The sequence below is a fragment of the Falco rusticolus genome, chromosome 2, assembly GCF_015220075.1.
Source record: "Falco rusticolus isolate bFalRus1 chromosome 2, bFalRus1.pri, whole genome shotgun sequence".
NCBI lineage: Eukaryota > Metazoa > Chordata > Aves > Falconiformes > Falconidae > Falco > Falco rusticolus.
Window position 1 is genome coordinate 18,989,934 of NC_051188.1, and position 14,560 is coordinate 19,004,493.

The 14,560-nt window shown below is 47.7% G+C and overlaps 1 protein-coding gene across 2 annotated transcripts in view; it reads right to left on the reverse strand.

The window, feature by feature from the left end:
* The window catches only part of ARHGAP20 (Rho GTPase activating protein 20), a 62,336-nt gene extending 57,104 nt beyond the window's left edge, over positions 1-5,232 (reverse strand). For both annotated transcript variants that reach the window (XM_037377840.1, XM_037377839.1), the window contains exon 1: positions 5,044-5,232. In XM_037377840.1, coding sequence (XP_037233737.1) covers positions 5,044-5,142 — 99 coding nt within the window. In that variant the 5' untranslated portion in view covers positions 5,143-5,232. The remainder of the gene's footprint in view (positions 1-5,043) is intronic.
* Positions 5,233-14,560: the final 9,328 nt, after the last annotated feature.

Genomic DNA, 14,560 nt, shown 5'->3' on the forward strand with positions numbered 1-14,560 from the left:
TTTATACTGACCTATAACATTCTCGAGCCCTTATAAACAGGGTGAGAAGATGACTGCATTTGAACTGCTGGCTCAAGCAGCAGAGATGTCTAGGTCCCACAGGGAGCCCATTTACCATAAAGGCAGAGCAGGTGACAAAACTATGTGCTTTTATTTATACTGGCAGAATACTTGTACTTACAAGGAGTTTCCTAAAAAGAAAGCCATTTTTGGATGGATAGCTGAGGAGAAAACAATTGCAGGGGCACAAGGGGAAAGAGCTATCAATCAGCGCAGCAGAAGCAAAAGCACATCACCGTGGCACAGCAGCTGCTAGAGAGCACAGCAAAGATGGAGACTAAAGGCCATCTCAGAGTAGAAAGAAAAACAGATGAAAGAAACTAGGAGCAGAAGATGTTCTACGAAGTACCTACCAAAGGATATGAATCTTCGGAAGCACTGATACGGACACGTTCAAAAGATCTCACCCATCTACATCAAAAGATGGAGGTGTGGAAGACTACTAAAAGTGTGGAGGAGGGGAGTGTCAAATATTTTGCCTGTGGGTCCTGCTGGCAGCTGCACCGCACCCACAGTGCTCACACCAGCAGCCCTGTGGTGGTGGGATGAAGCACAAAGTTTCAAGCCTGACACAAAGCAGAAAGGTTAACACATGGACACAACTCTGCCCCAGTTTCTGTGCAGCAAGGCTTTCTCAGGAGCAGTTTACAGATGTCAGAGGGAGGAGAATCCTCCCACTCCACATGGATACTTCAAGCAGCATTAAGTAAACAGGCAATAATGTGATATATGCAGTTCTTCAGTATTAGGTCCTACATGGCCTGCCAAGTCCTTCTCTTTCCTACTGTGACTATGAGGGACAGAAAAAACAAAACAAAACAAAACAACCAAACCCCAAAACTAGGGAACTCAAGAACTAGAATATGTTGTTTTATGCATAATTTTTGAGTTTCTCTCATGGACAGACAGAGGAAGGATTGCTAATGCTAGTTTGTAATTAAAGCAGTGTCAGGAGGCCCATCATAACAGTAAGTTATCGTAAGCCAGCGCAGCCTGCCAAGGTGATTTCAACCTAAGGACCAACCACGCAGATTACTTCATTAAAAGAAGGGCTTTTTCAGTCCTCTCAGAGATAACATTGCTACAGAATATGTCTGCAGGATGACAGGAATTGTCCATCACTTCACTAACCAGTGCCAGGAGTGTTCCTGGACAGCTGAGACTCCCAGCACTACCCGGTGTGATTTTGGAAGAAACCCCCAGATCCCCAGCCAGGATCAGAGGACTTGCAGGAAAACTAAATCTCTGCTTAAGGACCTTTATGTTAAAAAACATATCTATAAGGGCATGAGATCAAGATATCATCAAATATAATGGCAAATGTATACTTAATTCACCTTTGCAGAGCACGACAAGTAAAGGATGCAGATTTTGTATGACTACGTCTAGTCTTCCAATGCTGTTGAATTTTATCTATTTAGTACACTGCTGTGGAACACTATAACTCTCCGTTTCTTGCCAGTAAACTCTTGCAGTATTTGTGATCAGAATCACAAAGAAACACATTTTTATGGTGATAGGATACCATATTTCAAATCCCAAACCATTTGCTTAGTGCAAAATGGTTAATCTTTTGCACATATTGTATGAGTAAATATTAAAAATGCTGCGCCTCCAAAATATTTTAAGTAGTTACTTGAAATTGTCAAGGAGGCAGCAAAAACTCCTAAGAGTGACTCCTTGTGTTACCAAATACTGTCTTGTATAAAATATTTGGGGTTGGTTGGAAGTTAGCCCCTCTAAGATGAGACAAGTGAAACTCCAGGAACTTATAAATATGGTCAAATGACCGCAGCTGCTACTGTTGACACAGTTACACTGGCACAAAAGACGTCTCTGCTGCATAGTTTGTTTTGATAAATTTGTAGAAATAAGCTCTATCAGTATAATCACTCTTACTCATGTTACTTCAATCCACTTCAGAGTTGTATCAATTTACTGGTATTGGTTACTAAACACTCAGTACAAAACTTCTCTGTAAGTCACCCACACATAGTCCAGCAACGCCAAAAGTCCAGTAAAGGAGGGAATCTAGTCCACAGTTTTCCAAAGCATTAACTACCACACTGCACTTCAATGTCACCTTTTATCAGGGTGTCTTTAATGCCTTGTAAGTATTTAACTGGGAGAACCTCCTAGTGTCTTGTGAGGCAGGTTAGCAGTTCAAACCACTTTGCACGTCAAGAAAAGGAAAGGAAATATTTCCAGGAAAATAGCTGAAAGGGTCACACAAAAGACATGAAAAAAGTCCTAGATATTTTCTGTCTCTTGGTCCTACGAGGTAATCCTTCAGCTTTGTTTTGAGAAGCCAAGTGGAAGACAAAGTAGTTCAGACAACGACAGAATGATGTAGCAAATCTCAGATAATTTGAGAAAGGTATAGTCACCATAATAAAAAGAAAAAGGTTCAGTGGTCACTTAACATCCCATATTGGGGGTATTTGTGCCAGAAAGTAACATAGTTGATGTTAAATACCTATTTGCAACAAAATTGTTCCAGTTTACATGCTCTGTCACCAGTACCAAAACTGATTTTTGGCCAACATATTCTTGCATTTAACTGTACTTTACCAATATAAGCAGTGTGATCTCCCCCGTAGTAAGAAAGACTTCCAGTATTTTAAAAAAATGTGATGCTTTGGCACTGAGTGGAAAACAAAGCAGAGGTATATCTGGAAACCATAGGACCCAAGTAGTAGAAAAAATATTCGAACTGTCACGGAGATCCAGCTTCAGGCAAAATTAGGACTAGCCCATTGCTGCACATGCATAAAGGTAGGAATCTTCTCCTACAGACAGGCACAAAGAGGTAGCGTGTTAGTGGTCTCAAGGGAGCACCACAGCCATGGACAAGCAGCTGGGCGGTTGGCTGGATGTTGGTGGCTGCCTATGTTGGCTGTGTAGGGTATATAAAGCTGCCATATGCTGCATGGCCCAGCCAGGGTCTCAAGCTGCTTCTCCACAGGAGGAACTCCATCTGTACCCTTGTCGCATGTGCCTCCACACTGAGGAATTCCAAAAGGGCTGCCAAGATCCGTAAAAAGTAATATCCCCGCTCCCTTGCCAGCACTGGCAAAAACAAGGTCTGCGTTCCTTCGACTGTGGGCTCTTTGGAGCAGGAATAGGAAACACAAGTGCTACCATTAATATTTGTCCTCAGAATGCTGAATCATGAAGTAGAACTTGTAAGAAAAAAATCTTCATCTTCACAGTACTTGAGCATCCCTTCTCATTTTAGGCAGGTGCATGCCTGGCATCAGGGCTCTGCCAGGTTGGAAGGTACACAGTACTTTGTCTTCAGCAAAAATGAAAGAAATTATATAAGAAAAATAAAAGCTGTTATCTTAAAATAGATTGCAGTACTTAGAGAAGGTATCTACTCCATCAGTTTGTCCACCTAGACAGCAGAAGGTGCTCCACCACATTGTGTAGGTATGTCACACTCCCTCTTCAGAAGCTGATCAGGCATTAAATGCAGCAAAGTGCGTTGCAAGTCTTAGCCAAATACTTTCCAGGCAACCATTTCACCACTGGCAGCAGCTGCCATGAGAAGAGGTCCCCAGGCTGTGGTCAGGCTGGAGCACTCTGTGCCTTAGTGGGACATGGCGCACATGGACACAGCCCATGGAAACACACAGCATCGCTTCCCAGCTCAAAGAGACACTTCATCAGGAAGAGAGGGACCAGGAGTCCTCTCCACACCACTGTGCCACAGCCAGCAAAGACCCAGCCACTGCTCAGCAGCAGGACTGGACACAGGCTCAGCCTCTACTACCATGCATCCTAAATTCATGTCACCAGGTGGACAGATTTAGTAAAGGACACTGTAACCTGGCCAGTCATTCTAATCCTGCCAGCCTATTTGGCAGTCAGTAGTATTGTACGCCTCTAAAGACAAGGCAGCGCATAGATTTAAATGTCATTGTGAGGCAAAATTAAGGCAGGAAGGTACCAGCTCTGCTTTGGGTAGAAAACCACTTGCTAAAACCAAAGAGAAAAAGTTTTTGTTATACACAGTGAGAAGAATGTGGTTATCACAGCTTGCTCGTTACAGCTAAGTATAAGGCAGAAACAAGTACTTGGCTGTACGCAGAGATGAGCATTTTGCACTAGATTGTGTCAAATGCTGAAAAACAATTTGAGACATCAAACAGATTTAACAAGCAGTTTTGAAGATGGGATGACGCTCTTCTGCTATCAATTGTGATATACCTAGAGAGTGCAAGGCGCTTCTTTGGGAAGCTGCTCTTACATTTATCTTGTACAAAGCACGTGTAAGAGCAGCCAGCAAACCCCCTCAGCTCCAGCAAAGCCTTCCCTCGCCCCCCCGACACACATGCAGCAGAGCCCTCCTAGATCCCCTGGATAATCATTCAGCAAATCTCCCCCCACGCTCTCTCTGATACTCATCCAGCAAAACCTCCAGACATCCATCCAGCAAAGCCCCCCTCCAGGTCTCCCCAGGACATCCATGCAGCACACACCCCCCCTCCTTATCTTCCCAGCACATCGCTGCAGCACTCCCCCCGCCCGCAGCTCAGCAGGAAATCCATGCGGCAAAGCCCCTTGGCTGCACCGACCACCACCTAGCAAATCCTTCCCTAGCTCCCCGGGACGCCGGCGCAGCAGCGCTCCTCACCCACCCCAGGCAGCCAGGCAGCCGCCTGCCTTTGCTCCCGGGACATCCGCCCAGCAACCCCCCTTAGGTCCCCGGGGTCACCCACCCGGCAGAGCCCCCCGCGCTCCGGCGGGCACCGCCGCACGCCCAGCTCCCCGGGCAGCCGTGCCGCAAGCCCTTCCCGCCGCCAGCCCCAGCTCCCCCGGCAGCTTCCCCCCGGCCCCGGTCCCGACGGCGGCGGCGCAGGACCCGGGGCGATGGGCCCTGCGGAGCGCCCGGCGGGCAGGCGCTGCCCCGCGGCAGCCCGCGGGGTGCTCGGGGGCCGGGGGCCGCTTTCCCGCGGGGTCTCCCGGGGGCGGCCTCACCTTCTTGCTGTCGGCGGCGGCGAAGACCCTGCTCTCGCCGCTCACCGAGGACGAGCGGCCCGGCCCGAGGTGCTCCTGTTGCGGGGACATCACGTCCATGCGGCCCCGCGCCGCCGCCCTCCCGCCGCGGGGACACCCGCGCCGCCGCCACCGCCCGCACCATGGACAGGGCGCGCCGCGCCGCGCCACGCCCCCCTCGGCCACGCCCCCGCCCGCGGGACACGCCCCGGGTGTACACGCCCCTCACACGACCACGCCCCCCCGCAAGTTCCGCGCCCCGTTCGGTGGGGAAGGGGTACGGGAGCGGGCGGGGGGAGGGAGCTGATGCGCATGCGCCGCCGCCGCCGGGGGTTTTGGGTGCGGGGGGTGCGCGCTCGTGGCGGGGAGGGGGCGCGCGCCGCAGGGGCGGGTCTCGGCGGGTGCGGCGTGGCGGTGGGTGCGAGGGGGACGTGGGGCGCGTGGGGAGCTGCGGGGTCCCGGGGGCGGCGGTGGTCCCGGGACTGGGGTGGCCGCTGCAGGGACACGGCACTGGGGGATGGGGCGGGCCGCAGCGGCCCGGAATTACCCTCCCCCCAGCTCCCCGTGTGAGGAGCAAGCAGCAGGCTGGGTGCGATGCAGGTGCGGGTGTGAGGGTCCTGGCGCGAGGGAGAGGTGGCCGTGGCAGCACAGGCTCGGAGTGCGCTGGGACAGCCGGGGGGGGGGCTGAGGGGACGCCGCTGTGCTCCAGAGGGCTGTGAACAATAAGGAGGAGGAACCCCTGGTTAAGCTAATGTGTAGCGTTGGCTCAAGAACAAATGGGTGTAAATAAGCTGTAAGTAACTCTGCTGGAGAGGGGAACAAAGCGTCCTGATCGTACTGATCGTGAGGAGTGGAGGAGCCACGCCAGCTAGGAGAGAGGCATAGCTGCACGAATGGTGGCGGTTTGCACCAGCTGTCATGCTTGCGCATTACGGTGTACCCTCATTAACTAAGGTGTCTTCAGCTGCAAAGGGGCTACCCCTCATCACCCAAGAGGCTCTTTCTAATCCTGTCTTTCCACACTTTGCAAGGGAGATTTTTATCCCCCCCCCCCCCCCCTTTCCAGCTGCCACAGGCTCTGTGTGCATTTTCTCCCATGCTGATCACAAAAAAAAGCAGAAAAGGAGAGATCCTGCCATCTCATGTGCAGCTTTTCATATCTACCGCTTCCCTTGTGCAAGAAGAGTTTTTACATTCCCGTGATGAACTGGATTGGGAATTGTTACAGCTTTAACACAGTTATTTTTCATCTGGAGAACCCAAGTAGGTTCTCCTCCTGGAAGCAGAAATGTATGTGCTGCTTCCATAACTTGCTGGTGGCTGCTCTGGTGGCATATGACTGAAATAGCAGTAAATGATGAATTTGGTTCCATGTTCCGCAGCCACCTGGATCGGTTATTTAGGCCCAGCGTGCCCACGTGATAGTGCTTCAGTGAACTCTTTGTTGAGATTGATCTGGGCACCTGCCCTCTCCTTGCACCCTCTTTTCTGCAAGTCAGTGGAAGCATGTAAGTGTTAAGTAAATGAAAGATGAAATATTAAAGATGCAGCAGCACTTTAGACAAGACTTCCTTTTAGGCAGAAGCACTGAGGTTTTCTGGATCTGACTGTTAACTTTTCCTCCCTACCCTATGCTTAACCAGTATTAAAAAAAAAAAAAAAAAAAAAAAGCCATAGAGAACTATAGCCACTAGGAGATAGCCCTTGGGTAATGCTGTACCTGTGCATCCCACCTCAGAAAGCCCACCAGGCTGCCTCCCGTATCCTTGGGAAAGAGAAATGGATGGTTAGAGCAGAGGTTTGTGTTTTTTATATATATTAAACGTATCATGAGTTACACCATTTCATCTTCATTGAATTTATAAGGTCTTTTCAGCTGAAGTGTGAAAACCTTTGAATGATGTATTCTTGCTCTCTGTGCTAATTTACGGACAGATGGCCATACATCACTAAGGCAAACCAGCGTATAAAAAACCTTCTAAATTTTTAAAGCATGAGTCTCAAAAATCATTACGTCACCTGATTTTTGCACCTCTGGGCCTTGGCACAAGCTACGCGTTGGGTCGGGTGGGGAGCATCCATCCCCACATGCCGTGCAGGCCTTGTCCCGCTGTTCTCGCAGGTTCTCCCATCCCTCCGTTCCCATCCCCTTGCTCACGTTCCTGTTTCCCTTCCTTCCACCGTGGTGCCGGTCCTGCGGGGGTTGAGCAGCAAGTGGAGGGAAAGCAGAGTTGTAGGCTTCCCCTGGCACGGTGCCAGCCTCTATAAAACCGGGAGGTGAGTCTCCGATTACTACTGCCCAGCACCCAAGCCAGTGGGATGCCATCCCTAGGCAGGACTCTGAGCTTCTGTGACAGGGCTAAGAAAAGATCTATCAGGGCAGAAAGGAAACGGTACAAAATGTCTATTTGAAGCCCGGAATATATTTAGCAATTTGGCAACCTCCTCCCCAGAAACATGTGCAAGTGATGATATTCTTGGTGATGTTTTGGAAATGGGGCTGTAAGTATATGTTTATTTTGCAAAGGAAACATTACATAAGCTTTCCAAAATGCTTGCACATGCTTAGAGGTGTTCTTTTATCTACTACCATGAGCACATTTCCTACACTCTTCATTGAATACTGACTCTTTCACCTGCTCACTGAGATAAATAGATTAAAATCTTGCCATTTGGTGAGCAGGATCAGAGAAGCTTTCTTCTCTGCAGCAGCACAAATATGTTTGCATACGCAAAGGTACAGCCATCAAGCTTTCTTTAGCTGCAATACTTCCCTGGTGCTAACTTTCCTATACCTTTCCTTAACCTGCTCTGCCAGAAAAGCAGACAGGAGGTTTAGCACAGGAGACGTGAGCTAGAAGGAGTGACTCTGAGGGAGCAGGGCTTTACAAACCTCGCTTCCCTTGACTGCAGCACAGGTGACGGAGGTACGGAGGGAGCATCTGGGGTACAGCAGCAATGTACAGGCAGCCTGGAGTACCCTGTCTGTAAAAAGACCTCTGGCGTGGCACTGGTAGCAAGTGAGTCCCATGCCTTATGGTGATGAATTTCAAAGGGTAAAAATAAATAAACAAACCCACTGAGAACTGCCAAAAAAAACGGGAAACAGGAAGAATAGGTTTTCCCAAAGGACTGTTCAGAGCTTAACCAGCAGTTTCTTTCTGGCAGATCAGGACTTTGTTTATTGATTTGAGTTTGGATTGAGAGACCCTTGAAAATTGGTGGCGTGATGGAGGCTGGGGACAGGATGTAATTGCAGCCTGTGCAGCATCCCCAGTGCTGCCTCTGCCTGCCTGTTACCTGCCTCTGTGCAGGGATTCCCAATGGGAAAACCACTGGCTCTCCCTCACTGCTTGTCCAGGGATGCAGAAACATGGTCTGGTGTGGAGCCAGCCACAGGAATGGGGCTGCTGCTTCCCAAACTGCCCCGGTCCCTGCCACCCCACAGCACAGCGTAGTCATGCTCTGACATTGGCCAGGCCATGGGGCACCTGCTGGGTGCTTCCTCTCATAACACCAACGCTATCTGGGTTTCGACATCAGCCTGGGTCTTTTTGACCCATGTTGGTCTCAACAGTGAAAAGCCAAGGTGTGTAGCTGCACTAAACCATCCTTAAGCTGCACCAGCTATCATCACCACCAGCTAAAATCCTGCTTGGCCCTGCCCTAAAAGAGATGTACAAGGATCAGAAAATAACATGCACATCTGCAGAAAGATTTTCTTTCTGTTGCCTTGGCCACAGTGTTGTGTGAAGAAAAATACCGGGGAGACCGAGGGGGGATTGGGACAGAGAAATATATGGGTGTTGTAGAAAAATCATGTTTGTGCACAAGACAGGAGAATTATTCATGGGCAAACCCATCCAGATGGAAACATGACCCCTGTAAATCTGCCACTTGAGGGAAACCCACAGTGAACTGTTAGCAAATACTAGATACACAGGCTGCAGCTACCTCCAGTTTTTTATGAGCTTTCCAAACATGTTAGCACTAGCAGACATTCCCTTCCAAGAAAATCATGATATCCAAGGAACTATGTGAGGCTAGAAATGAATGAGCTGTACTTGACTTGCACTGAATAAATGTGATTCTACCAAATCTGCCCCAAAAGAGTACATTTGCCTGAACACTAATTTCATGAACTTCACAAGTGCCTCATGCAATTAAAGCAAAGCAGTAGATCCAAACTGGAAACTCCAGAGGTAGTTGTATTTCCATGAGATCTGATGCAATGACTTTCTGGTTTAATATCCCAATAGGTAGAGAATCTTACGCTGCTCATGCATTGTGAGCAGCTAAAAATAGGGCCATATCCTGGACAAATATGGAGCTAAGATGGAGAAAAGCCAAGTTGAAAGGAAAGGTTGGAGAAGGAGAACAGATGGATGGAGTAGATGCTGGGACGCAGTACGGGAGCTCCAGTGGCAGGTATTTACCCTACAGTGTGAATCCTTCATTGTTCATCTTCACAGTATTTGCTGACAGTTCTGATGTAGGAATGGGGAAAGCGGAATTACTGAGAAACTCTGGACATTGGGTGCTGCATGTGGTATCACTGCTATGGCCACCTAGAGCCATTGTCCCACAGCCACACCTGCTGCCCCGGTATAAGGGAAGACTTTCATGACCCAGCCTTACAGAGGAAGCTACCAACGACCCTACTAATTCTTAATATCCCTTTCAGCCTTATTACATATGCCGTGTGAAATTCAGTCCAGTGCATCAAAGGGAAATTTGCCTTTGAAGGGCTGCATGCTTCCTGCATGCTAAATGTTGCTCTGATTTAATTAAGCTTGATTTTATAATCAGTGTAGTTAAACCAGTACGATGCTTGTGAGCAAATACGGCTGGCATAAGCGCCTCATCATGCATATGGCCTGATATCAACACCACCCATAAGCAAGTGACATTCGAATTTTCCTACCATTCACATTCTCCCTGTTTTTCCTATATCTTACTTCTGATTTTTATGCATTATTTCTTTTGTTCATATTAATACGCTTATAAGATTGTTTATTTTTGGTTTCTCAGTGCTGAAGTTTTCTTACGGTATTTGTCAAGAGTTCAACCTTTCAATTGCAGATTGAGGCTAAGTTTAAAATCAGTAAACTGGATATTCATCCATGAGGGACCTCACGTAGGAGCTAAGTATTAGACATGAAAGGATAGCGTTTCATTTAAGATAAGGCCTAATCTCTTTCCTTTGTGAGCAACATTTCTGAACTAAATCCGAGCACTCGTGCCTGGAGCTGTTTAACTCTGCTCTCAGCTAGGTGGGTAGTGATGGAAACGTACAGAACTAAATCTGCAGCATAATCCTGAGTACAAAATGCAGGTACCATTAAGAGAAGGAAAACTGACTTCAGGAAACATCTACTAAGTGTTAACATATGTGCAGGACACACATCTCTTCAGTACAAACTTTAATTTTCTTGGATCTGACTGTACCCATCACACTACTTGACTCCTGGAAAACCCACAGTCCACAGCATCCACAGTGATGTTCAGTACTAGGGTTGGTTTCTATTCATCAGCATATTCTTGAGAAAAGACATGCTATCACCTACAATTTGATGAGGGGGTGTTTTCAGATGCTTGTCCCAAAATTACAATTGAGAAGCACGGTTCTCAGCATACAGATCATAAATAACGTGTAATATTTTTTTTATTATAGCCAGGTGTTGCTGATGGACTCCCTGGAGCTCTACAAAGCACTGGCCACATAGACAGCCAAACTCCCATTTCAGTGGGTTGAGGTACAGAGTGATAAATTAGGTAACATGAGTCAGGCTGGCATATATGTGCCCAGTGAGAATTTACATTCATAACAGGAACATTTATGGTAACTAGAATGGGAAGTTATTGGGGTTGCATTAAGAACAGAGCATCTTTGGTTTATGGCTGATGGGACTTAAATTTATTGCAAGCAGAAAGTGCACTGTTGACATTGGCTCTTTAGGAAACTTGAACGAGGCTCCCATGAACAGGGAACCCTTTTGACTGTAACATGCACTCATCCATAAAAGTTATCACATTATCATCCTTGCTCTGGATTCAGTTCAGGCATCACTTTCTCTCTCTAATTCACAACCTAGATAGTTTTTACTGTGAGTGTGCTTAAGAACCCAGAGGGCCATATTTTTTGTCAGTTTGTGTTTTTAACGTACTGATGGATCGTACTGTATTTCTGATCCCTCCCTGGATTTACTATTTTCCATTCACCATAAAGAACTCCCTTTTCCTAATAGCTTCTGGGACTGTCATGTATAATGCTGTGAATAACAGACATTAACAAAATGATGGGCTAGATTTTTAGTTGTCCTTTCATAACATGCTACAGAATTTTTCACAGCAAGTGTGGGATGCTTACAAAACTGACTCAGATGAATAAAAAATGAGCTAGACATCCTCCCGCTGATTGGGGATCCAAGAGGAAACAGCTCTATTTTTCTTGTACACAGTGTTGAATTTCTCATTATAACCTGATGTACATATCTTCAGCTTCTGTAAGCCAAGGTGGGAGCCCAAACTTCACTGCACTCCATCGAGCAAGGACTTGGCTCTCCTGCCTGCCTCAGCCTCTAACCACACGGCTAGCAGTGTACAGATTAAATGGCCTGTTATATGAGTGTGGTGGGTTGACCCTGGCTGGATGCCCGATGCCCACCAAGGCCACTCGATCACTCCCTTCTCAGCTGGGCAGTGGAGAGAAACTATAAGGAAAGGCTCCTGGGTGGAGGTATGGGCAGGGAGAGATGGCTCTGCAGTGACCGTCACGGGCAGAACTGGCTCGACTCGGGGGAAAAATTAGTTTAATTCATTACCAATCAAATCAGAGTAGGATAATGAGTAATACAACCACATCTTAAAAACAGCTTCCCCCATCCCCTTCCTTCTTCTTGGGCTTAACTTCACTCCCGATTTTCCCTCCCTCCTCCCCACCAGCAGAGCAAGGGGATGGGGAACGAGGCTGCGGTCAGTCCCACACCCTCTGTCCCTGCTGCTCCTGCCCTGCAGGGGGAGGGTCCTCACACTCTGCCCCTGTTCCAGCCTGGGGTCCCTCCCATGGGAGACAGTCCTCCATAAACTTCTCCAGTGTGAGTCCTTCCCACAGGCTGCAGTTCTCTATGACCTCCATGGGCTGCAAGGCACAGCCTGCCTCACCATGGGCTGCACTGCAGGCTGCCAGGGAATCTCTGCTCTGGTGCCTGGAGCCCCCCCTGCCCCTCCTTCTGCCCTGGCCTGGGGGGCTGCAGGGCTGTTGCTGTCATGTATTCCCACTCTTCTCTCTGGCTGCAATTGCTCTTGTGCAGCGATTTCCCCCGCTTCTTAAATACAGTATCCCAGAGGGGCTCCCGCTGTCACTGCGGGGCTCGGCCTCGGCCAGCGGTGGGTCTGTCCTGGAGCCGGCTGGCACCAGCCCCATCGGGCATGGGGGAGCTTCCAGCAGCTTCTCACAGCAGCCACCCCTGTAGCCGCCCCAACCCCACCTCAAAATCTTGCCATGCAAACCCAATACAATGCAGCTGAAATTCCTGGATCTTCTGGGTGGCATGGACACTGATGACTGTCATCCTCCAAATGCAGTTTGGCTTTTGCTTCAGTGCAAGAAGGTTTAATTGCCAAAAAGGGGTGGCCAGCAGGAGCCAGCAGAGGAGTGCCCGAGGTCCCTGCTAGGCTGCCACTGCAGCCCCTCTGCCGCTCAAATGCTAACATTTTAAGGGGAAAAACAATGGTTTTGGAGTGTATCCAAGCTGTTCCTGACTCCAACACAGTAATCATAATAAGCAGATTTAAGGAAAGACCTCAGATCACCTAACCTCATCATCAAGCCTCTTTACCTAGGTCTTTCCTAAAGGCGTCTTGGGTAACTTGTTCTTAGAAATAACTGGTGATGGGGATGTGCAGCCTTCCGTGTAAGTCTGTCTCTGCATCATCCCCACAACTGGGAACTGCTTTCCCTGAAGCCTGACTGCAACCACCTCCTCCTCCTCACTTAAACCTATGACAACTTGTCCTAAGCCCAGGGGATATGAAAAGAGTTTATTCTTTCCTCCTTAGAGCTACTTTCTACAAATTTGGACACTATGTCCTCACAACATTATTTGCCAAGCCTTCAGCTTTTCTTGCAGTTGATGATACCTGGTCATTCTACCAGTCCTGTTCTCCAAATCCTTTCCATTTGGTACATTTCCTTTCTAAATCATCATTTCCAAAGCAGGATACATTTTGTTTGTAAGGACAACGTGCAAATGTTTCTCTTCCTTTCACACCCCACCTCCAAATCAAATGTTTCTGTGGTTTTTTATTAACTGGAGAAAGGTGTAGCTATGGAGAGGGGAGGTGGTCCATCCTTAATATTTTACAAAAGCATTTGTTATGCCCCATGATGTGGAAAGCCATTTAGCAAGGAAAAATGTATTAGTTTCACATATCCTAAATGTCATTACAACTGCTGAAGCCAGAAAATATAATAAAGGTATTAATACATTTGGATAGTTTAAGTTTAGAGAAGATTCCGGCAGATATTTCTATCACTCCTATTTCTCAGTACGAAAGCTGTGACCCAGCATTTCTCCTGAATCAGCAGGATATGGGTCCTGGTTATCAAGCAATGCTAAATGGTAATTGCTTTTGAATTAACGGAAAGGTGATCACTACTGGCATGCACACATTTGGATGGAAACCTAAGCCATAGGATAATTGTGGGCTTGAATTATTTCAGGATTCCAGCTTGAGAAAACAAGGGCTTGTTACTGTAATAACTACCAGACCCTTCAAAATAAAAACTATTTTGTAAACTTTGTTAAAAATTAAAATTTTTTAGAACACAAAGTAAGGAAAAAATAATCTGAAAAAAGTTTAACATATGCTGGGACAAAAAAACTCCTTCAGGGTGCTGGGAGAGTGAAAAAGTTCACTGCTGTGAATGCACAGGATTTTGGGCAGAGGGGCAGCAGGAGAGGACTTGAAGGGGTAGGAAGGAGATGTGGGGGCAGAGGAGGCACGGAGCTAGCAGCTGTGCTGCTGCCAAGTCAAGAAATGCCACGTGCAGCAAGAGGGGACAAGGAGGCGGCAGGTGTGTTGTCGGCACAGCCCTGAGTGTCTGCTCATCAGCAGCATGGGCTTTGCTGGCTTGCTATCACCGAGATTGGAGATCGTTGTGCAGCAGGTGGGTGACCTGGGCAGAGAGGACAGGACACCTCTGTGCTGCTTTGCCTGGCCCCTGCCATGAGCAGGGAGCCGCATCGCCTTGGCAAAGGAACAACTGGATCTTCCCTCAACCTAAACCCAGCAACATAAATATTGTGTATGCATTAATTATAACTGTTACAAAGGTAGAGTGTGGAAAAAAAATTATTAATATGAGGCATGTTCAAATGACTTCACTGAAAGCCATGCTTTCTTCTTAAAGGAACATGACCTATTTTTTTCCCTGATGCTTTTAAATACTGCACTTAGATGATCTAGTTCTCAGGGGGGCTTTTCTCTCAGGAGG